This window comes from Megascapheus bottae, chromosome 15 (assembly GCF_031878675.1).
Source record: "Megascapheus bottae isolate mThoBot1 chromosome 15, mThoBot2.hap1, whole genome shotgun sequence".
Lineage (NCBI taxonomy): Eukaryota > Metazoa > Chordata > Mammalia > Rodentia > Geomyidae > Megascapheus > Megascapheus bottae.
In genome coordinates this window covers 21,172,028-21,195,625 of record NC_143523.1, presented here as the reverse complement: position 1 = coordinate 21,195,625, position 23,598 = coordinate 21,172,028, and the positions used below count along the sequence as shown (strand labels likewise).

General features: G+C 46.8%; 1 protein-coding gene across 4 annotated transcripts; it reads left to right on the top strand.

The window, feature by feature from the left end:
• Positions 1-911: 911 nt before the first annotated feature.
• Positions 912-20,936, top strand: Pprc1 (PPARG related coactivator 1). 4 transcript variants are annotated; one of them, XM_090346013.1, is made up of 14 exons: positions 912-1,136; positions 6,948-7,136; positions 8,771-8,917; positions 9,045-9,137; positions 9,267-12,099; positions 13,237-13,290; positions 15,710-15,767; positions 16,519-16,586; positions 17,374-18,103; positions 19,440-19,577; positions 19,680-19,746; positions 19,871-19,992; positions 20,236-20,387; positions 20,681-20,936. In XM_090346013.1, exons 1-14 carry the CDS (start codon positions 984-986, stop codon positions 20,782-20,784), a joined length of 4,908 nt encoding a protein of 1,635 aa, XP_090202139.1. In that variant the 5' UTR covers positions 912-983; the 3' UTR covers positions 20,785-20,936. The 4 variants fall into 4 exon arrangements, with proteins under 4 accessions (XP_090202139.1, XP_090202138.1, XP_090202137.1 ...); XM_090346012.1 differs by having other exon boundaries at positions 16,516-16,586; XM_090346011.1 differs by lacking the exon at positions 20,681-20,936 and having other exon boundaries at positions 20,236-20,654.
• The last annotated feature ends 2,662 nt before the right edge of the window (positions 20,937-23,598 follow it).

The following is a 23,598-nucleotide window of genomic DNA, read 5'->3' as shown; positions in this document are numbered from 1 at the left end:
ACTTAGATGCTATTGAATTAAATAAAATGTTGCAAATGCTTTGCCATTAGTGATTAATATCTCAAACCAGTAACGTTTACAGAGCTTTTGTTTTGTTTTCTTTTTTAAATTTTTCACTATGTTGTTGACCCTGGCCTTAAACCTCTGGCTCAAGCAATCTTCTTGCCTCAGATTCTCAAGTAGCTAGGACTACAGATGTTTCCCATTGAGTGCAATCGAAGTTTTTTTTTTTTTTGGTTTTTTTTTTTTTTTGGCCAGTCCTGGGTCTTGAACTGGGTTCGATTCCTGGGTACCGCAAAAAGCTGGAAGTGGTGCTGTGGTTCAAGTGGTAGAGATCTGGTCTTGAGGAAAGCCCAAGGATGGTTCTTAGGCTCTAAGTTCAAACCCTAGGACTGGCAAAAAAGAAAAAAAAAAAGTGAGCCTCCTGAGTAGGTACGTTTTACAGGCGTGAGCCCAGGAGCCTGTTTATGGGATGGAATCTTGAAACTATCTCAAAAGCTGAACAAGAGTAATATGTAGCAGAGCTGCAGTGTGGAATTAGGTGGAAGTTAGCGGCTGGACTGCAGGTGTCCACTAGAGGGTACTGTTCCAAAACAGAGGCCCTTTTGAAATGACGTGAATGGAATGTATTGCAGGTGGAACGTCAGAGAGCATTCCAACAGCTGGATAAATGAACAAAAATAAAACATAAACAAATATTAACCTTCTTTTTCATTGCTAAGCACTCTTCAATTTTTGTCTCTTTTTGTAACAAAAATTAAGCACTTAAAATACGCTTAGAGATTGTGCTAGCCGGCTTTCTTTCAAAGACTACGACTCCCAGGATCCCCTGCGAGAGGCCTGGGCTCTCTTCCCGAATGCCACTCGGCCTTGTGGGACTCGTAGTCTTGCAGTGTCCTTCGGGAGTTGTAGTTCCCTTCCCACAATCGGCTGGGCGAGGCGGCGCCGGGGATCAGAGCAGCGCTGGGCGTTCAGGGGCCAAGATGGCGGCGCGCCGGGGACGGAGAGACGGAGCCGTGCTGCCCCCGACTGGGGGCCCCGGCCCTGACCCCGGCGGCGGAGTCCGCGGAAGCGGTTGGGGGAATCGGAGCCAAGCGCCATATGGCACGGCGGGCACCGTGAACAGTGGCGAGCAGGTAAGAGGTTGTCAGGCGGCCCGGGGCTGGCAGCAAAGCGGCGTGTGCCGGGCGGTGACACGTGGACGCCACGGGAAAGGGAGGAAGCACTTGGGAGTCGATGCTTGATGGCCGCGGGAGTCAGGTTGGATCGCGCAGACCTAAACCGCTTTCTGCGGCTATGCTGGCAGAGGCAGAATTCCTACAGCTGCTCTTGGGAAGGCTGGCGGGACCGAAGCGGGTGTCGAAACATGGCCCTCATTTGGGGGGCCAGCGATCCGGGACTGGAGTCGAAGGCCAAGTCCTTTCTCTAAGGATGCCGCTGAGGCTCCACCGGCCCAGCGCCGCAGTTCCTTTTTCGGAACACGTGGGTTGGGGGGGGGAGGTAGTGCGATTTTCCCGGGAGAACTTGTCTGTCTCCCCTCCCCCTCGAGGCGGCCGGGAGACCCACGTGGGATGGGTTCCGGGCGGGGGGGGGGGTTCCGCAGGGCGCGGGTCCACGTGGGGGCGGGGAAAGGGGTGTCCACGTGGCTCCCGGCCCAGGCTGGCGGGCATCTACTATCCACGCCGGAGCCGCACTGCCGGGAACTGGGTGTGTCTCAGCCAGTCCCGCCATATCTGGCTTGTGCTGGGGGCCCCTGGCCAGAAGGGAAGGTAAGGACTGCTGGGGTCAGCTTTGACCAGCCTTTGAAGTTTTTGTCTTCTTGCACGGGTCTATATCGCTTTTCCACAGCGGGTGGTGGACTTCCCAGATGTTCGTGAAGTCTCTTCCCTGTAATGGATGGCTGGGTGTGATGGGAGAATTGAGTCTGAAGAGCTGTGGAGGAGTGAGCCTGACCGGCTTGGGGTGGGTTGTGACTCACTGGCGTTTAGGTTACCTCCCGTTCCGCCTTCTCATTTGTGATTCAGTGGTGTGGGGAGTTGTCAACGTACACCTAGGATTAGTTTAAGAAAAGGAGAGGTGACTTTGTCACTTTTTTCCTCCAGCATCTCTTTGGAGGAGGTAGCTAAGGCCTGCTTCTGTGAATTGACTTAGAAACCAGGATGTTCTAAATTTAATGTTTTCTGAAATTTTTGCTGGGAATGGGAAAATTTGCAAGTGGTTGGAGAACTATTCAACATTGGTTGTACATTTATTGGATGAGGGGGAATTCTTTTCGCCACAGTTTTCTTGACCTTTAATTCTCCACACTTCCAAAGTGCTAAGGCCCCACTCTTTAGTAGAAGGTTTCTAAAAGTTCCCACCCATGTTGGCAGTGGCAAGAATTAAACTCTTCTCTCTTAAGCAGTTTAGCTGGGTTTTTGACTTTTTTTTCCCCCCACCTAGGTGGGAGTTCGGTTGTGTGCATGCTGCCTGGTAATATCACATTGAACAAGCCATTCTAGGCTCTTTCCCATGGGAGAGTGGCTTCAGGAATATGAATTTGGAATTGATCACCTTATTACCTTTTCGGAGACTGCATCTTCTGTGGGCTAGTGGGCTCATCCTCTCAGGCAAAGGCAGTAGGTAGAGATCCAAGATCCAAAGTAATGACTGAGATGCCATTATATTTGAACACAGAATAACATCGTCACTGCTCTCTAAAAATCTTATGTTTTAGTCAGAACAGGTAGATATTGTGCATGAACAAAAGGAAAATACAGGATATTTAATATTACTACCAGCAGTAGAAATCTATTTTACAGGGTGGGAATGTCTGTGCTGCTCTTGGAACTTGAATTAACGACAAGAGTGCTGTCCCTTGGGTTAGGGTTCTACCACTTTAGTCATAGCTCCACTTCTGGCTTATTATAGTTAACTGGAGATTAGAGTTTCATCGACTTTCCTGCAGGTCTGGCTTCAAACCACAATCTCCAGATCTCAGCCTCCCGAGTATCTAGGATTATAGGTGTGAGCCACCTGTGCTCCAGCTTTATAATTTTTTTTAAAGTTCACATTAGTTATACAGTTACCTTCTCAAACATGTTTACAATGTATTCCAGTCACCCTATCATTCATGCTGCCTCCCCTTTTAAGCTGAGAAAACTTTCATTAGAGAATAGTGTGAAGGGTGAGAAGAACATGCCTTATTGAAGGAAAAGAGACCTATATATCAGCAGTGGGAGAGAAAAAGCTAAAAAGACAAGGAGCCCTGTAATCCGCATTAAGTGGTGTAATTCTAAGTACAGTAAGATGATACTGATGGTATTTAGAAGTGTCTCAGGAAGTAATCATTAATACATATAAGAAAAGTTTCTGGCTCTTTCTGTTGTTGAGTGGTCATGAGGCTTGCCATGTAGGCAAGTCCTTTACTACTTGAGCTACACCTCCAGGCTAGAGGAACAAGATTGTGGGAAAGCCATTTGGGGGGATGTTGAAGCTAGGAGGTGCTGATGGCGGACCTTCTTTGGATAATTTTGATCATCTGGGAACTGTGCTGGGGATTGAAGGATGGGTGGTTTTATAAGGAAAGATGTCTTCTCTCTGGGCCTCCAGTTACTTCCTTGAGAGTAGAGATGAATGGTTTGTAGAGCTGTCTTGAGATTCTGCACTAATAGCTGGGGCTCTAGCAGGGAGGAGGCAGGGCAAGTAGAGTTGCTGGCTTCTTGCTCACCTGTGTCTATTTGCTGAGCCAAGTACTATTCAACTTCTGGTTGTAATTACAGGATTGTAAAGATCTGGGAGGGGTTAGTGCCTGAAACCTGCTGCCTTTCACTTCATCTGTGGATGTGGTCTCCTAAAATGTTCCCAACGAGCTTCTTTTCCTTCATGGGCTCCAGAACTGCCCAACTATTTTAGGAAGAAGAGGGAAATAGTCACACTTGCCCTTTTCTTTTGGAGGAAGTAAGGTGATGAATTTCCCTTTGCTGAAGAAGTCCATCTTTTATGTGTTTAATGATGCCCTCAGGCCTTCGGCCCATGCTTCCAATACTGGACACAGCCAAGAAGACTTTAGCTTCACCAGTACCATTTTTGGCCCCTGCTCACATTTTTGATAAATTTGAGTGAGCCCCACCTCATGATAAGGCTGAGGATGTTGCTACCTCTCAGAGGAAGAGTGTGGATTGGGACTTCTCTCACCAGATGGAGGTGGGAGAGGAACCCTTGTAGCTCAGTAGAGTATGCTGAGAGTCCGCAGTACCAGGAAAGTGTGAAGTGAATGAATATTGTGTATGTGTATAAGACACTGGCAGCGGGGGGAGGGGAGGGAAATGGGGACCAAGACATGAGAAAAGGGTATCAATATTTGTGGAGTAATGCACCTTCTATCCGGTGAATATAATGTAACCCTTCTATTAATTACAATAAAAATATATGGAAGAAAAAAAAAGATACTGGCAGGCATTATAGGCAGTTGGGAAGTATAAGCGTATTTAAACTTTTTTTTTTTTTTTTTTTTTGGCCAGTCCTGGGACTTTAACTCAGGGCCTGGGCACTGTCCTTGAGCTTCTTTTTGCTCAAGACTAACACTTTACCATTTGAGCTGTAGTGCCACTTCTGGTGTTTTTTTTTGTTTATGTGGTACTGAGGAATCAAACCCAGGTCTTGGTGCATGCTAGGCAAGCACTTTACCACTAGGCCAAACTCCTCACCCCCATTTTTAATTTGTGTGTGTGTGTGTGTGTGTTGTGATAGTCAGTCATGAGATTTGAACTCTGGGCCTGGGCACTGTCCCTGAACTCTTCAGCTCAAGGTTAGCACTCTACTACTTGAGCCACAGTGCCACTTCCAGTTTCTGGTGGTTAATTGGAGATGATTCTCACAGACATTTTGTGCCCAGCCTGGCTTTGAACCACGATCCTCAGATCTTAACCTCCTGAGTAACTAGGATTACAGGTGTGAGCCACAATTTCCCTGCTCACATTTAAACTCTTGGCAGTCTGAAAGTATATAAGCTAATAGAATTTAAAGGGTTATTTGTCCCAAAAGAACATGAAATCCAGTTTTAGAAGAGATGCAAAAAATGTCCTGGGAGCTGGGAATGTGGCTTAGTGATAGTGTTTGCCTAGCATGCACAAAGTCCTGTATTCCATTCTCCACTACCACATACACAGAAAAGCCAGACATGGCACTGAGTCTTGAACAAAAGATACTCAGGGATGGTGTCCAGGCCCTGAGTTCAAACCCCAGGACTGGCAAGAAAAAAATGTCGTGGAATAGGATGAAATTGTCAGAAAAGTGAACACGACAAAGTTGGGGGGGGACTGGAATTGGTATGAAGCTAGATCAGCATGATTGGAAAGACTGAGGTATCTTCTGGAGGAAAGTAGGATTTGAACTTAGAGAACTGAGGCCTCAGAGAGGTAAATCATCAGGTTGCTGTTGAGATAGCTGCATTGTTTGAACAGTATGCCCCTAAACCAGGTCCCCTCGCCACTGCTAGCAGATGTCTTCTGAATAATTTAAAAAAATTTTTTTTTGAGGGGCCGGAAGTTTGGCCTAGTGGTTAAAGTGCTTGCCTAGCATGCATGAAGACCCGGGTTCGATTCCTCAGTACCACATATAGAAAAAAGCCGGAAGTGGTGCTGAGGCTCAAGTGGTAGAGCTCTAGCCTTGAGAAAGACCAAGGACAGTGCTCAGGCCCTGAGCTCAAGCCCAGGACTGGCAAAAAAAAAAAAAAAAAAAAAAAATTTTTTTTGAGATAAGCAGTTGCTGTACAGTCAGGCTGGCCTTGAATTCATAGTCCTGTCTTAAGGCACCTGGTATTATGGTTACATGCTATTATACTTGGGCTAGTTTTGGTCTATTCTTTCCTTTTTTTTTTTTTTTGGCCAGTCCTGGGCTTGAGCTCAGGGCCTGAGCACTGTCCTTGGACTTTCTCAAGGCTAGAACTCTACCACTTGAGCTTCAGCACCACTTCCAGCTTTTTTCTATGTATGTGGTACCGAGGAGTCGAACCTGGGTCTTCGTACATGCTAGGCAAGCACTCTACCACTAGGCCAAACCCCAGCCCTTTAGTTTTCTTTTCTCTTTCTCTTCTTCCTTCCTTCTCCTCCTCCTCTTCCTCTTTTCTCTCTTTTTTTTTTTTTCCTGCCAGTCCTGGGCATGGACTCAGGACCTGAGCACTGTCCTTGGGTTTTCTCAAGAATAGAGCTATACCACTTGAGCCACAGCACCACTTCCAGCTTTTTTCTTTTTCTTTTTCTTTTTTTTTGGCTGTGTGTGTGTGTGTGTGTGTGTGTGTGTGTGTGTGTGTGTAAGGGGGGGAGCGCCTGGCCTGGCTTTTTTCTATGTATGTGGTACCGAGGAATGGAACCCAGGTCTTTGTGCATGCTTAGGCGAGCACACTACCACTAGGCCAAACTCCTAGCCCCAATTTTGGTCCTTTTCATGCTTTTATTTTTTTTCTCATAATCTTTTGTTCTATTTGTGAATGGAATCTAAACTCTTTTGCAAAATGGAGCCAGGCCCGGTGGCTCATACCTGTAATCCTAGCTACTCAGGAAGCAGAGATCTAAGGATCAAGGTTCAAAGTCAGCTGGGGCACAAAAGGACCTGAGACTCTTTATCTCTAGAAAATGGGAAGTGAGGCTGTGGCTTAAGGGTGGGGGGTGGGTAGCCTTGAACTGAAGAGCTCAGGGACAGCACCCAGGCCAGAGTTAAAGCCCCATGACCCCCCCACCCAAAAAAAAAAAAGACATCCTGGTTAAGACTTTTTGCTCATAAGTTCTACTTGTTTCTGCCTACATAGCCCAGAGGTTTGGTGATGGTGGCTGTTTGGATTAGCTGCTGCTGCTGGTGGTAGTAGTGGTTGGGGTCTGAGTATCTAGTTTATGGAGCTGATCAATTAGCTTCACCTAATAGGGACCTTTTTTTTTTTTTTTTTTAAACATTTTCCCCTTTTGCCCCAGGTATTGCTGCATGATGAGGGTGGTGATTCTGGCTTTGTCAATCTGTCAAGGCTGGGCCCATCTCTGAGGGAGAAAGATCTAGAAATGGAGGATCTGATACTGCAGGATGAGACCCTACTGGAGACCATGCAGAGCTACATGGATGCCTCCCTCATTTCCCTCATTGAGGATTTTGGGAGCCTTGGAGAGGTAAGTTGAGGCTTGACTTGGGACTACGTTTCAGGGAGAAGTTCTACATGAAGACTTTACCATGGAGTTGTTCTGGGCATGCCTCTGTTCTCTAAGATCCTTGATTACTTAGTGCCTAATCTGAGTAAAAGTATATACATCTATTTTTACTCTCTCTAGATGAGAGTTAGGTTATGGATTGCCAGATTATGGCCCAAGTAATGATGCTTTGACTAGCTAGGACTGTAGCCTAAGGCTTTTCCTTTTACCTAAGCCTTTGATCTCTGAGTCCTGAGGGCTTGGATTTTTTTTTTTTTTTTGCCAGTCCTGGGCTTGAACTCAGGGGCCAAGCACTGTCTTCAAGACTAGTGCTCTACCACTTGAGCCATAGCACCGCTTCCGGCTTTTTTCTGTGTATATGGCACCGAGGAGTCAAACCTGGGTCTTTGTGCATGCTAGACAAGCACTCTACCACTAGGCCAAACTCCCGGCCCTTGGGTTTTTTTTTGTTGTTGGTGGTGGTCATGGGCCTTGAACTCTGGGCCTGGGTGCTGTCCCTGAGCTATTCAGCTCTAGGGTAGCACTCTACCACTTGATCTACAGCACCACTTCTGGTTTTCTTGTGGTTAATTGGAGATGAGTCTCACAGACATTTTTTTGCCCCTGGCTGTTTTTTTTTTTTTTTTTTGCCAGTCCTGGGCTTGAGCTCAGGGCCTGAGCATTGTCCTTGGACTTTATCAAGGCTAGCACTCTACCACTTGTCTATGTATGTGGTACCAAGGAATCGAACCCCGGTCTTTGTGCATGCTAGGCAAGCACTTGAACCACTAGGCCAAATTCCTGGCCCCCCTGGCTGGTTTTTAACCACAATCCCCAGATGTCAGCCTCCTTTGTGGCAGGATTATAGGCATGAGCTACCAAGCTGGCTCTGATCTGTTCCCCCCACCCCCCAGCTGTGGGGCTTGAACTCGGCCTGAGCACTGTCCTTGGACTTTTCTTAAGGCTAGAGCTCTACCACTTGAGCCACAGCAACACTTCCAGCTTTTTTCTATGTATGTGGTACTGAGGAATACCAAGGTTATGCATGCTAGGCAAGCACTCTACTACTAGGCCAAACTCCTGGCCCTCTGATCTGTTTTTAAGCCAAATTCCAACCTACTCAAGAATTGTTTGCCTGGTATTTTACATCTTACCTAAAGTTGGATAATGTATGAAACCCAAGCTTATGAAACCCAAGCTTAAGATCTCTGTTAGCTGGTGGGGTGGCTCACTCCTGTAATCGTAGCTACTCAGGAGGCTGAGATCTGAGGACTGAGGTTCAAAGCCAGCCTGGGGACTAAAGTCTGAGACTCTTATCTCCAATTAATCACCAGAAAACAGGATGCAGCGCTGTGGCTCAAGGGTAGGGCGGTAGCTTTGAGCTGAGGAGCTCAAAGAAAGCACCTGGGCCCATACTTAAAATACCACAAACACACAAAAAAAAAAAAAAGAAAAAAAAATCTGTTGTGGATAGTAATTGAGATTGGAACCCATGCCTCCTGGTTTTCAAAGCCCTGAAGATGGATTTTCTTTACATCTAGCTCTTCCCGGCAACTTAGTTCATTTTACATTATTAGAGATGTTGGTGGGAACTTCTTGTTGTCTTTCTGGAACAGAGCAGGTTATCTCTGGAGGACCAGAATGAAATGTCACTGCTCACAGCTCTGACAGAGATCTTGGACAATGCAGATTCAGAGAACCTGTCGCCATTTGACAGCATTCCTGATTCGGAGCTACTTGTATCACCTCGAGAGGGCTCCTCTGTGAGTGTGGGATGCGGGGGGGGGGGGGGGGAACAATGTGGCTGGAACAAAGGTTATAACTACATCTATGGTCCTGTTCATGTAGCTCTGAAACACAAGCTGATTTCAGATCTTTTTTTCCTCTTAGTTGCATAAGCTGCTCACACTCTCTCGGACACCCCCAGAACGTGACCTTATCACCCCAGTTGACTCACTGGGACCTGGCACAGGCAGTAGTAGAGTGAGTGGGGTAGACCTGATCTGGGGGCTCTCAGGGAACTCACAGGTGGGGGGGTAAGTGAGGACTGGTCTGGAAAGAACTTAACCATAGAAATCTCTTCCTGAGTCTTTCTTGTCTGCTCTTCTACAGGTTGAAATGTCTCTTACAGACTCCCCTTGGGACTTCTCCCCACCTTCCTTCTTGGAGACCTCTTCTCCTAAGCTGCCCAGCTGGAGACCTCCAAGATCAAGACCACGCTGGGGCCAGTCCCCTCTTCCCCAACAGCGTAGTGATGGAGAGGAAGAAGAAGAGGTGGCTAGCTTTAGTGGGCAGGAGCTTGCTAGGGAACATGACAGCTCTGTGAGCAGTATCACAGACTTCCCTATGCACTTAGCCTGTCCTGAGGAGGAAGAGAAATCAACGGTAATAAAGGCGGCAGTGCCAGGACCTGGTGATGAGAGCATCTCCTCCTTGAGTGAGCTGGTGCGGGCAATGCATCCATACTGCCTACCCAACCTCTCCCACTTGGCATCACTGGAGGATGAGCAGGAGCAGCCAGATGATTTAACACTGCCTGAGGGTTGTGTGGTTCTTGAGATTGTGGGCCAGGCAGCCACAACTGGTGATGACCTGGAGATCCCAGTTGTGGTTCGGCAGATGCCTGCTGGACCCCAGTCTGTGCTCTTGGATGACTCACTGGAGGCCACTCCTGCCTTGCAGCTGCTCGTGCCCACATTGGAGTCAGAGACAGAAGCTGTGGTGCCTAAGTTAGATACTTGCCCTGAAAAAGAGGGGCTGTTGCTGGACTCGGCCTCCTTATTGGAGCCCAGGGAGATCATAGAGCCAGTGACACCCAAAGGGCCTCTGAACGTACCTGCCAAGGCAGTTCTGAGTTCCCAGCGAGTTCCCAGAAAGGGCAGGAAGAAAAAGACGAAGGAGCAGCCACCAGCCTCTGTGGAAGGATATACCAGAAGGCTGAGGTCATCCTCCCGTGGGCAGTCTACCGTAGCTACAGAAGTGAGCTCTCAGGCAAGTAGCTTGCAGAAACAGCCTCAGGAGGAACTTCAGAGAAAAAGTGGGCCTCCCCAGGGTAGGGGGAAACCAAGGGCTTGGGCTAGGGCCTGGGCAGCTGCATTGGAGAAGCCTGGCTCTGAGAACTTGGAGAGAAGTGCTGGGCAAGGCAGTCCTCAAGAAGATTCTCCAGATCTCTATTCCAAGGTGGTCGATATCCAAGCCAGTTCTGTGCCAACCCATGTCTCACTGGTTGACTCTGCTCAAGCTGACCCCATGCCAGTTGACTCTGTTGAAACTGATCCTACTGCAGTTGACCCTACTGTAACTGATCCTGTACCTATTAGTCCAGCACCAACCAGTTCAGGACTAGTTGACCCTCTCCCAGCTGACCCAGAGCTGACTGGCCCAATCCTGGCTGACTCAACCGAGACAGCAGCTGCTCCAGTAGTGGTTGTTTCCACCTCTGACAGCTTGCCGCCAGTTGACCCTGTGCTAGTTAAGTCCAGACCAACTGACCCCAGACGAGGTGCAGCAGCATCAATTCAAGGGAATTCAGCTTCCCATCTCCCAGACTCAGAGTCTCTGGACTCTCCAAAGGTCATTGTCCCTGAAGTCAAGGAGGTTATAGGTCCGGTGAAGGTAGAAAGCACTACCAATACCACAACCCAGGAAGCTAGACCTCGGCCTCTCAGCCTTTCTGAGTACCGGCGACGAAGGCAACAACGACAAGCAGAGGCAGAAGAGAAGAGTTCCCAGCCCCCAGCTGGGAAGTGGCCCAGCCTCCCAGAGACCCCCACAGGGCTGGCAGACATCCCTTGTCTTATCATTCCACCAGCCCCAGCCAAGAAGACAGCTCCTCAGAGAAGCCCTGAAGCTCCCCCAGAGGCTTGCTTTGTGCCTGTGGCTCCCAGCCCTCCTTCTGCTAGTCCTGAGCCATCTGCAAGCAAACCTATGGCCTCAACCTCCACTGAACAGGTGCCATCCCAAGAGATGCCACTGCCAGCAAGACCTCCCCTTCCTGTGCAGTCTGCGTCTCCTGTTGGGCCCATGCCGCCCACAGTGCCCACTCCTATGCCTTTCCCCCCTGGTGGGCTAGGCATGCCTCCTATGCTGCCCCTTCCCACAAGTGGGCATGGGATCCCCAATCTGCCCCCACCTCCCTTGCAGCCTCCTGCACTTTCAGTGTCTATGAGACCCATGCCATCTGATCCCTTTACTCACTTTGCCCCTGTACCACCTTGGCCTTGTTACCCTCCTGTGTCCCCCTCTGGCTATTCTTGCTTGCCCCCTCCACCAGCGGTACCCTTAGTGTCTGGTGCTCCTGGTGCTTATGCTGTGCCCCCCACTTGCAGTGTGCCTTGGGTACCTCCACCTGCACCAGTCTCACCTTATGGTTCCAGCTGTACTTATGGGCCCATGGCATGGGGCCCAGGACTACAACACCCTCCATTCTGGTCTCCTGTTCCCCCACCTCCTTTGCCCCCAGCTTCCCTTGGGAGAGCTGTTCCTTCTCCCAAGGTAGAACACAGTAGCATTCCAGCCATCCCTCCTGAAAATGTACTTCCTGTGCCGAAGGCGCCTCCCCTCAGTCTTGGGCCAACGGATCCCGTAGCTCCACAGATAGAGCCCACCAAGGTGGAGATCAAGCCAGTGCCTGCATCTCCCCCTCTGAAACACCAGGTATCCTCCCTGGTGCAAAGCTCCCAGATCAAGACTCCTCCATCTCTGCCTGCTGAGGGTGTAGCTGTTGAGGAGCCTACATCAGAGAAGCTAAAGCCTGAGGTCCAGGAGACCAGGTCCAGGGAGAAGCCCCCCTCTCCTGCTATCAAGGCTGTTACCATACCGAGGCACAACACTGTTCCCAAATTGCCTGCTGTCCACCCAGCTCGTCTAAAGAAGCTGTCCTTCCTGCCTGCCCCACGTGCCCAGGGTCCTGAGGATGTAGTACAGGCTTTCATCAGTGAGATTGGTGAGCTCTGGATTTGAATCCTTTCTGCTTTCTAAGTGCTATACACTATATAGGGAGTATGCTTGGCAAACATGAGGGGCTTTGGGGCTTCCATACACCTTTGTAGTCACACATACATATAATATGTATACTACATGTAACACATACACACATATCCAAACATGAGGGGCTTTGGGGCTTCCATACACCTATGTAGTCACACATACATATAATATGTATACTACATGTAACACATACACACATACCCAAACATGAGGGGCCTTGGGGGTTCCAGACACCTATGTAGTCACACATACATATAATATGTATACTACATGTAACACATACACACATATCCAAACATGAGGGGCTTTGGGGCTTCTATACACCTATGTAGTCACACATACATATAATATGTATACTACATGTAACACATACACACATACCCAAACATGAGGGGCCTTGGGGGTTCCAGACACCTGTGTAGTCCCACATACACACATAAAATATGTATACTACATGTAACACACACACACACACACAAACACATATCCAAACATGAGGGGCTTTGGGGCTTCTGTACACCTATGTAGTCACATATACACTCATATAATATGTATATTACATGTAATACATGTATACACATAAGTATGTGTGTGTGTATACATATATACCTTTTTTTGTTTGTTTTGGGTTGGCCATGGGGCTTCAACTCAGGGCTTGTGTACTGCCACTGAGCTTTTTTGCTCAAGGCCAGCCCTCTATCTATAGTTTTTGCCACAGCTGTATTTCTGGTTTTCTGGTAGTTAACTGGAGATAAGAGTCTCAGAGAGGGGCCAGGAGTTTGGCCTAGTGGTAGAGTGCTTGCCTAGCATGCATGAAGACCCGGGTTTGATTCCTCGGTACCACATACATAGAAAAAAGCCGGAAGTGTTGCAGAGGCTCAAGTGGTAGAGCTCTAACCTTGAGAAAGTCCAAGGACAGTGCTCAGGCCCTGAGTTCAAGCCCAGGACTGGCAAAAAAAAAAAAAAGGCTCAGAGACTAGCTTTGAACCAATATCCTTAGATTTCAGCCACCTGAGTAGCTAGGATTACATGTGTGAGCTACAGTGTCTAGTTAGGGTTTGTTTTTTTAATCCTCTGTTGTTTGCTTCTGTAGGAATTGAAGCTTCAGACCTGTCTAGTCTGTTGGAGCAATTTGAAAAATCAGAAGGTGAGAGAATCTGGGTCATTCATATACACAAACACATTCACACTTTTTTTTTGTGGTGGCGGGGCAGTGTTTGGGATTGTAGCCAGGCTACATGCATAGCTGTATCTACCACTTTAGCTATGACCCCAGCCCTGCCCTGCTTGCTCTTCCCTTCCCTGTTTTTTTCTCTCTGCCTTTCTCTATAAACCTAGCCTTAACTTTTCTCTCTTTCTCCCTCTTTTTCTTTCGTACTCTTTTTTCGTGCTATTTCTAGGGCTTGAACTAAGGGTCTAAGTGCTGGCCCTTAGCCTTTTTTGCTTAAGACTAGACTTGAACCATCGCTCCACTTTTGGCTTTTTGGTGGTTAGAGATAGGAGTCTCATGGACTTTCCGGCTTGGGTTGTCTTTAAATTGAGATCTTCATCTTTCATTTTCCTAAGTAGCTAGGGCCCACCCCTTTCTTTTTTTTGCCAGTCCTGGGACTTGAATTCAGGGCCTGGGCATTGCCCCTGTAGTAAAGCACTCTTACCACTAGGCCATACTCCCAGCCCCCTATTTATTTATTTACTTTTGAATCTAGAAGAAATCTTACCCAGGCTTCCCTTGAACTCTCCATTCTCTGTCTCCTGAGTAGCTAAAAAGTTACAGGCATGAACCACCATGCATAGCCTTTTTTTTTTCCCCCCAGTCCTGTGCTTGAGCTCAGGGTCTGAGCACTGTTCTTGGGCTTTCTCAAGGATAGAGCTCTACCACTTGAGCCTCAGCACTACTTCTGGCTTTTTTCTATGTATGTGATACCAAGGAATTGAACCCTGGCCTTCTAGAAGCATTTTTTTTTTCCTTTCTTTTTCCAATCCTGGGCTTGAGCTCAAGGCCTGAGCACTGTCCTTGGGCTTTCCTCAAGGCTAGTGTACTACCCTGAGCCACTGCACCATTTCTGGCTTTTTTGATGTATGTGGTACTGAGGAATCGAACCTGGGTCTTCTTGCATGCTAGGCAGGCACTCTACCACTAGGCCAAACTCCCAGCCCTGTAAACATTTTTGAAGAGGCAAATGTTTCTCAAACTGAACCTTGAAAGATAAGATTTAGAGAAAGAATGTAGTAAACAATAGCAGAAGAGATCAAAGAATGATTCCATATGACATACTTAGAAGGTAAATAAGTAGATTAGTTTTCTCAAGGTAAGGAATGGGTTGGGCACTGGTGACTCTTTCCTGTAATCCTAGCTACTCAGGAGGGTGAGATCATGGATCTTGGTTCAAAACCATCCAGAGGAAGAAAGTCCATGAGACTGTTAGTTTCACGTAACCACCAAAGAGCCAGAAGTGAAATGTGGCTCAAGTAGTAGAAGGCCTGCCTTGAGTGAAAAAGCTAAGTGAGAGTTGGGGATTGGAGGGATCAGGAGCTTTTGAAAAAGGAATTTGCTCATTACGTGACTTAAAAAGTGAGCACTAAACAAGAGCATAAGGTCCTGAGTTGAAGCCTTTCTAATGGCAGGTGCGCGCGCACATACACACACTCAACAAATAAGGCATGGCTGTAGACAGAGTGTACTATGTCCTGTTTATGATTTAATTGAGATGAATTTTCGGAAAGCCTGAGTTTGATCATGTGAATTTTGATCAGGTATTTATGCTATATAAGTGAGCATAAACTAGGGTATGGGTTAAGATTATGTACTTCAGTGCCTGTGCTTAATAAGTGCTTGGTCCTGGGTTCATTCTCAAGGCTGTGAGGCTAGGAAGGTATTAGGTAGGCAGGTCATATAGAACTTTTAATATTAGGCTTAATAAATTTTCTTACCTCAGATTTCATTATGTTTTGAGTAGAGTCATAATTAAATATGGTAACTGGCCTCTCACTTAAGATTTCTCTTGGCAGTCCACAGGAAATACATAGGCAAAGTAGATTTTCTTCCTTTGGGTCTCAAGCCTTTCTTTTTTTCTTGCTTTGTTTTTTTCTTTGCCAGTCCTGGGGTTTGAACTCAGGGCCTGAGCACTGTCCTTGGGCTTTCTCCTCAAGGCTAGAGCTCTACCACTTGAGCCACAGCACCACTTCCAGCTTTTTTCTATGTGGGTACCGAGGAATTGAATCAGGGTCGTCGTGCAAGCTAGGCAAGCACTCTACCACTAGGCCAAACTCCCATCTCTGGGTATCAAGCCTTTCTGGCTACCTCAGTCTGAACATCTGGTTGAACTCCCTCAACCTCCCTTTTCTAGTCCTGGGGCTTGAAATCAGGGCCAAGACACTGTCCCCGAGCTTCTTTTGCTCAAGGCTGGCACTCGACCTCTTCAATCACAGTACCACATCCTGCTTTTTCTGTGTATGTGGTACTGAGGAATCAAACCCAGGCTTCATGCATGCTAGGCAAGCATTTTACCACTAAGCCACATTCCCAGCCCATGGTTGAGCTTTTAACTAGTATGGTTTTTTTGCAGCCAAAAAGGAGTGTCCTCTCCCAGCTCCTGCTGACAGCTTGGCTGTAGGAAACTCAGGGTAAGTATGGAGATGTGAGTGAGTTACCCTACAGCTGTTGGTCAGCAGCCAGCCGGTGCTCCAGGACCATCGACTAGATGCCTCTGTTGCAGGAATCTTCGGTTACCTCTATAATCTTCCCCTATTTTCCTCTCACTGTCCTGGTGATAAAGTGGGAGGGTGGTTCCAGTGAGAGATCCCAAATACTGTGGAGGTGCCTTTAACATTCTCTTGTCAAATCATACTTTTAGGGATTTCTTTGCTCCTTTAGCAGACTTTCAGCTTGCTAAATGCTGGTGATGGAGTGATTTAAAGAAGAGGGAAATGTTAATGGCTCAGGGTTTCCCTGACTCCTTGGAGGACATAGGCATTTTGGGCCGCTTTGTTTCCTGGCCTTCAAAATATGAGTGGCCTTTTTCATTTCTTCATGTTTGTAGCACAACATCCCCCCATCCTCCCCCCCCTTTTTTCTTCTTTCCCCAAAGCATATTCCTGTCCACTTTGGTTTCAGGTTGGTTGGAGCTGGGTAGGCAAGGCTCCTAAGTTGGAGGAGGGTGGAGGGTATTGATGGTCATAACCAGCCTGCCTCAGGATTGAGCAGAGCTGAGACCCTAGTCACTAAGGCTCTTTTGTGCTAGAGGGAGATGATGGGTCACTTCGAGCCTATCATGTTTCTCAGCATATACTCTTCTCCCATTGCTTTGTGAGGAAAGCAGGTGTACACGATAATGAGGCAATGAACCAGGCTCTCCCTTTTCCCCCCTACCAGCAGCATTGACACTCCCCAGGAGAAGAGGCCCTTAGACCGGTTACAAGCCCCAGAACTGGCCAACGTGGCAGGTGGGTTCAGGTTGGGGAATTCTGGCTATTTGTACAGCACATGCTGTGCAGAGACATTGAGGATAGAAATCAGTCTTTACCCTGGAGGTGCTCACAGTCTAGGGAGTAGATATAAAAACAAGGGAACATATTGAATATTAGAGCTGAGTGTTAAGCTTGTGGTTCACAGTAAAATCTGAAGTTTATTCTCTAATCTGAGTTTTGAGAAATATCAGTGGTAACAATCAGGTGGTAGATTGAGGAGATAGGGCGTTCTAGGTTAACGGTATAGCTGGAATGGGCTGAGGAAACAACCAGCCTACTATATGTTGACATGTGAATGGCTTGGTTTGGCTGGAGTGTAGTAGCTGATGAAGGTGGTGGGTAGACTGAAATGAGATAAAGCAAACGTAACCAGGATATCCTATTAGGGGAACTTGAATGCCATATTAAGCTGTGAAGCTAGAATAGAGACATTTATTTCATGAGTGTAGGGAATATGTAAGCAGTGCTAAGTAGGACGGTAGGACTCAAGATGTACACAAAGGTAGACCAGATAGACCTAGTCACTAAGTAGATTTAGGTAGCCAAGAAAATGGGTTTGGAAGGACCCTAGCTAGTTGGATTTGTAGGCTGGTCCTTACAGTGGGACCAAGGGAGAAAGAGTGGTTAAAAGTGGGAGAAGGTGGGCTGTTGACCAAGCGTGATGAACTTTATTAGTAGATTCTCCTGAACCTAGGTACACAGTATTTAGACGTTCAGAACTGGATCTCACCCTGCTATCTCCATCCTGCCTCCCCCCCAACAGGGCTCACCCCTCCAGCTACCCCTCCCCACCAGTTATGGAAGCCCCTGGCTGCTGTCTCACTGCTGGCCAAAGCCAAATCTCCTAAGTCCACCGCCCAGGAGGGGACCCTGAAGCCTGAAGGAGTTACAGAGGTCAAACTTCCAGCTGTAGCCTGCCAGCAAGAAGGGGTCCATGGCCCTAGTCCAGTCCATGTGGGCTCTGGGGACCATGATTATTGTGTCCGAAGCAGGACACCCCCCAAAAAGATGCCTGCCCTAGTCATTCCAGAGGTGGGCTCCCGATGGAACGTCAAACGCCATCAGGACATCACCATCAAACCTGTTCTGTCCCTGGGCCCAGCCACTCCCCCCCCAAGCACAACTGCTTCCCAGGAACCACTTGATCACAGGACTAGCAATGAGCAGGCAGATTCCTCAGCGCCTTGCCTTGCCCCATCTGCTTTGCTGTCTCCTGAGGCCTCACCCTGCCGGAATGAAATGAACACTAGAATTCCCCCTGAGCCCTCAGCCAAGCAGCGATCAGTGCGCTGTTACCGAAAAGCCTGCAGGTCAGCCAGTCCCCCAAGTTGTGGCTGGCAGGGCCGTCGAGGCTGCAGCAGCCGTTCTGTCAGCTCTGGGTCCAACCGGACCAGTGAAGCGTCTTCCTCATCCTCATCGGCGTCTTCCTCATCCCGGTCCCGGTCCAGGTCCCGGTCCAGGTCCCTCTCCCCCCCCCACAAGAGGTGGCGAAGGTGAGCTATGATGGCTTATTAGATCCTCTCCATTTAGGAAGTTTATATACTTTATTCTGTGGTTTATTTTGAAAGTGTTTCCATAAATCATAAAACCCAAAAGAAAGCCTCAAAAAACAAAAGAACAAAAACTTACACATTGATGAGTATTTTGATGTACTAAGATTTTGTTTTGATTTTTTTTTCTCCTCCCCTTTTGTGGACTTTAAGGAGGCAAATTATGAGACTATCACCTATTAGAATTTGGAGTATTCCTAAGGTCTACTTCCATAGCTGGGCCTTAGGGAGACTGTTAGTTTGATCTTGACTTGGTTGCATTCTGTGTATACTGTTACCAGTTTTCATATGTTATATTTTCTGGGTATAGGTGGTATAGTCCTTTGTTAATGGGAAACAGTTCTTCCCTTAATCATCTTGAGGGAAGTATCTGGGCAGTTCTTTAGTGTGGCTTCATCTGTTTCCTGGTAGTATGTTTTTTGTTTTTCTCAGTAACAAACCCCTTTTCCCACTTATTCAGTAAGGTTTGACAGTGATGCCAATCTCAGAAATGGCTTCTGGCTATGTGTCTGTCATGATCACCTCCCTTTGTGCCATAGTCACAGAACTGGAGCAGTTATAATCCAGACATGAAGCACCACAGAAATTGATTATAAACCTGAGCTCCAGTGTGACCTCATCTGTAATCCTAGCTACTCAGAAGGCTGAGATCTGAGGATCAAGTTTTAAAGCCAGCTTGGGCAATTAAGTCCATGAGACTCCTTACCTCCAATTAAGCACCAAAAAACTGGGAGTAGAGCTGTGGGTACACAGAGCTTTTTTGCTCAGGCTAGTACCTAGGCCATGAGTTCAAGCACCAGGACTGGCACCAAAACAAAAAAGAAACTGGTTGTAGAACTATGGTCCGGTCTTTTATTTCTGTTTTTCTATTTTCTAGTTTGTTAAATGTTTTTAATTATTTCCCTCCCTCTGCTATTTTCCTTTTCCTCTGTGTATATGTGTGTGAGCCAGCGTGGTGTGTGTGTGTGTGTTGATGTTGGTGTGTAGCCCAGTAGTTTGGAACTCTTGATCTTCCTGTGTTAGCCTCCCTAGTGCTAGGATTACAGGTGAGTATCACCATGCAGCTGTCTCAATTTTTAGTGGTACAGTTGAAAAATAAATGTAAGCCGACACTCCAAAGCATATCTGTCTAAAGGTCTATGTGAAAATGTTCTAGAACTCTTCTCTGCTTTGGTTCTGAGCTTCCTGATGGGGTAGCAGGACTGGGTGGGGCCTGGGTGAGGTAAGTGGTATATGTTTGCACTACTCCTACTCACTCATATATTTTTTAATTATCTAGGTCTAGCTGCAGTTCCTCTGGACATTCTAGAAGATGTTCTTCTTCCTCTTCTTCCTCCTCTTCCTCCTCCTCTTCATCCAGTTCCCGAAGCCGATCTCGTTCTCCATCCCCACGCCGGAGAAGTGACAGGAGACGGCGGTGAGCATGAACATTCCAGAGGCTGTACATCTGGGATGCAAGTACCTGAAAGTTCTGAGTTACATTGTGTCCAGGGGATTGATGACATATCTTTCTTGTCAGGTACAGTGCTTATCGTTCACATGATCATTACCAAAGGCAGAGAGTTCTGCAGAAGGAGCGGGCAATAGTGAGTAGAGGAGCAGGTTATAGGAGGAGGGGCTTGCCCTGAGCCAGAAACTCAGAGTCATTTTCAGTTGCAGGCCTGCCTTGTAACTGTCATTTTTTTTTTTTTTTTTAAATATCCAACATAGGAAGAAAGAAGGGTAGTCTTCATTGGGAAGATACCTGGCCGAATGACTAGGTCAGAACTGAAGCAGAGGTTTTCTGTTTTTGGAGAGATTGAGGAGTGTACCATCCACTTCCGTGTTCAAGGGTAAGCTTCAGTCCCTTCAGTCCCAAGGTCAGGCTGGCCTATCTGGGCCATTCACCTACCTTGATGTTTTTTTTGTTGTTGTTGTTTTTCATCCTTTTTCTGCTGTGTTGGCAATATGGGGCAACTTTATTTCTATAATCAAGATTGGCTTGATTTTAATTTAAGAGTGAAAATCACCTCTGTACCCCGGGGTGTTGTGACTTCTCCATGACTTGTGCCCAAATGGCTCACCTTTCCTACCAGTGACAACTATGGCTTCGTCACTTACCGCTATGCTGAGGAGGCATTTGCAGCTATCGAGAGTGGCCACAAGTTGCGGCAGGCAGATGAGCAACCTTTTGATCTTTGCTTTGGTGGCCGCAGGCAGTTCTGCAAGAGGAGTTATTCTGATCTTGGTGAGTGGATGGAGGAGGGCCTGATGCTTGAGCATACTTCTTACTCTCTTCAGAGGAGTTCCTAACTCTTTGATAGTGGGATTAAGCATACTTTTCTTCAGATGTGAAAAGAATGTAAAGGGTGGAATAAGAAAAAATGTAAGTTCTTCCACATCACTTTAACTTAAATTGGGACAATTTAGCTCTACTTGTTGTTTGGGTGGGAGTTAACTGGCTTTTTGAGAACACTACTAGCTGGGATATATTGTTGTCAGAGACCTTGATGGTTTTTTTATCCCTCTCTACCTTTGTAGACTCCAACCGGGAAGATTTTGACCCTGCTCCTGTAAAGAGCAAATTTGATTCTCTTGACTTTGACACATTGTTGAAACAGGCCCAGAAGAACCTCCGGAGGTAACCCCGGGCCCTCTCATACTACCCACCCTCTTTGGAGGTGCCCAACCTCCTCTTCCCCCCTCCCCCACTCTAGGGGAGAGAGCTGCTAGTGAGGAGATGATTGTTTTATAAGAAATGGAAAAAAGTGAAATAAAAAAAATGTGTTAAATCAGATTTTTTAAAGGGGTATTTGTTTTTTATGATAGGTATTGAAACAAATTGCGTTCCTATATAAGATGGTTGGGGCTGAGGGAAGATGTAAGTCACTATGCAGACTAATAAATATGAATTAGAGAGAACTTGTGTTATTGTGCTTCTTTCTGCAATGCTGGTGTCAATGTATTTACTTTCTGAACACAACTCATGTACATGTTTATTTCAGTTGGGATTCCAGTGCTTCTAATCAGGTCCAAAATTTAAAAGTTGGTTCATCAGCAACTGTCTGAGATGCATTGTCTGAAATAAGTCAGCTAAAAGTAGAGTGCTTCTCAGACTTGAAAAGTTTTCTGGGGTCTGTTTGTGTGGTGTTCCCTCTTCCCTTCACTCTTTTGCCCCTTAGATTATCATACCAGCATTGGAGCTTGAACTCAGAGCCTTATTTTTTTTTTTTTTTTTTGTCAGTAATAGGGCTTGAATTCTGGGTCTGGGCGCTGTCCTGTAGATCTTCAAGTCAAGGCTAGCACTCTACCACCTCAGCCACAGCACTAATTACAATTTTCTTGTGGTTAATTGGAAATAAGAGTCTCATGGTCTCTTGTGCCCAGGATGGCTTTGAACTGCTATCCTCAGATCTCAGCCTCCTTGGTAGCTAGGATTTACAGCTACGATTTACAGGATTTACACTGGCTCTCAGCCAACCTTTTTGCTCATAACTGACCCCTTGCCACTTAAGCCATCCTTCATTTCTGAGTTTTTGCTGATTAATTGGAGATAAAAAGTCTTTCTGACTTAGCCTTTCTGGATTGGCTTTGAACTTTGATCTTTATAGAGTTCAGCCTCTTAAATAGCTAGGATGGAAAAATCACTGGCACCCAGCTTGGAGATATCTTTTTACTTTTTTGAACTCAGCCTGGCCACAGCCCCTCAGCTTCTTTTGCTCAAGGCTAGCACTCTACCACATGGGCCACAGTGCTCCTTCCAGCTAGTTTGCATGCATTCTAGGCAAGCACTCTACCACTGGGTCAAACTCCTGGCCCCCATGTGATTTTTTTTTTAAAGCTGTTCCAGGACTTACTCTCGGGTTGTTACACTCTCTCAGGTGGACTTATTAATGGTGGTCTACCTCTTGTGTTATACCTTCAGGTTGGTTTTGAAAATGGAACCTTAGGACTTTTCTGCCCCAGCTGTGATCAAACTGATACTCTGATCTCAGCCACAGGTGTCTGGCTCTGGCCTTGAATGTTTTGAAAGAATGTGTGCATGTGGATATAACTTTATAGAAAAGGAAATTTAAGAATTCTCTCTAGGAGGGAGGAGTGACAGAGTAAGGTGTCCCATTAGGAAGTGGATCCATATTCTTACTGTGTAATATTAACAGAACATTAAGGAGTAGGATTAAAGGAATTCTCTTCCTTTCTCCTGGTTCTGGAACTTGAACTTGTGGCACTAGCCTTGAGTGCTCAGATCCACTTCCCGTTTTCTGGTGGTTAATTGGACGTAAAGAGTCACAGCTTTTTCTGCCCAGGCCGGCTTTGAACCATAATCATCAGATCTCAACCTCTTGAGTAGCTAGGATTATAGGTGTGCTTAGATCACGGCCTCTGGAGTAGCTAGGATTATATATGTGAGCCACTAGCCACCCCTCCTCTCCTCCCCTCCTCCCCATTTAGAGGAACATTAGTAGGAAGTATTAAGTAGTAGGGTTAAAGGAATTCTTTTCTTTTTGGCTTAGAGGAACATTAATAAGAAATATTAAAGGTTAAAGGGATTCTTAGCCTGGCCCAGTGGCTCTTGCCTATAATCCTAGTTACTCAGGAGGCTGAGATCTGAGGATTAAAGTTTAAAGCCAGCCCAGGCACTAAAGTCCATGAGACTCTTCAATTAACTACTCAAAAACCAGAAGTGGACCTGTAGCTCAAGGGGTAGGATGATAGCCTTGAGCTGAAGAGCTAAGGGACTGTGCCCAGGCCCAGAGTTAAGTCCCACAACCGACCAAAAAAAGAAAAGAAAAAAACGAATCCCAGAATTTTGAGCTTGATCTCAGGTCCTGAATCCTGAGTTCATTTGCTCAAAGCCAGTGCTCTACCATCCCATTCGGTTTTTATGATGTCTAAATGGAGATAATCTTTGGGATTCTTCTTTCTGGGTTGGCTTTGAAACATAAACCCCAGAACCACCACAGATAAAAAGCTATTACTGGGTGGGAGTTTGGCCTGTGGTAAGAATTCCTCAGGTGCAATTCTTTCGGCCTGAAGGGTGTCTCTGAGCTCTTCAACTCAGGGCTACCACCCTACCCTTGAGCCAAGCCCCACTTCCTGTTTTCTAGAGTTTAGTTAATTGGAGATAAAAGCCACAGGTCCTTTTGTGCCCGCTGGATTTGAACCTTGATCCTCAGATCTCAGCCTCTTGAGTAGCTAGGATTAAAGGCGTGAGCCACTATTCAATTCTTTGGTACCACATAGATAGAGCCAGAAGTGGTGCTGTAGCTCAAGTGGTAGAGCTCTAGCCTTGAGAAAGCCCAAGGACAGTGCTGAGGCCTGGCGTTCAAGCCCCAGAACTGTTAAAAAAAAAAAAAAAAAGGCATTACCAGCTGCAGCTTGTGAATCAGCCCTGACCCACCTTGACAGGTGGCAATTTTAGTATTTGTTTTTGCCAGTTGCCAGTTCTGGGGTTTGAA

Excerpts from the sequence above, each read along its gene's own strand:
- Pprc1 (XM_090346012.1), top strand. The coding sequence starts at position 984 with ATGGCGGCGCGCCGGGGACGGAGAGACGGAGCCGTGCTGCCCCCGACT. Across the intron at positions 9,138-9,266 it reads CTGGCACAGGCAGTAGTAGA|GTTGAAATGTCTCTTACAGA; the intron begins GTGAGTGGGGTA and ends GCTCTTCTACAG. Across the intron at positions 13,291-15,709 it reads GCAATTTGAAAAATCAGAAG|CCAAAAAGGAGTGTCCTCTC; the intron begins GTGAGAGAATCT and ends GTTTTTTTGCAG.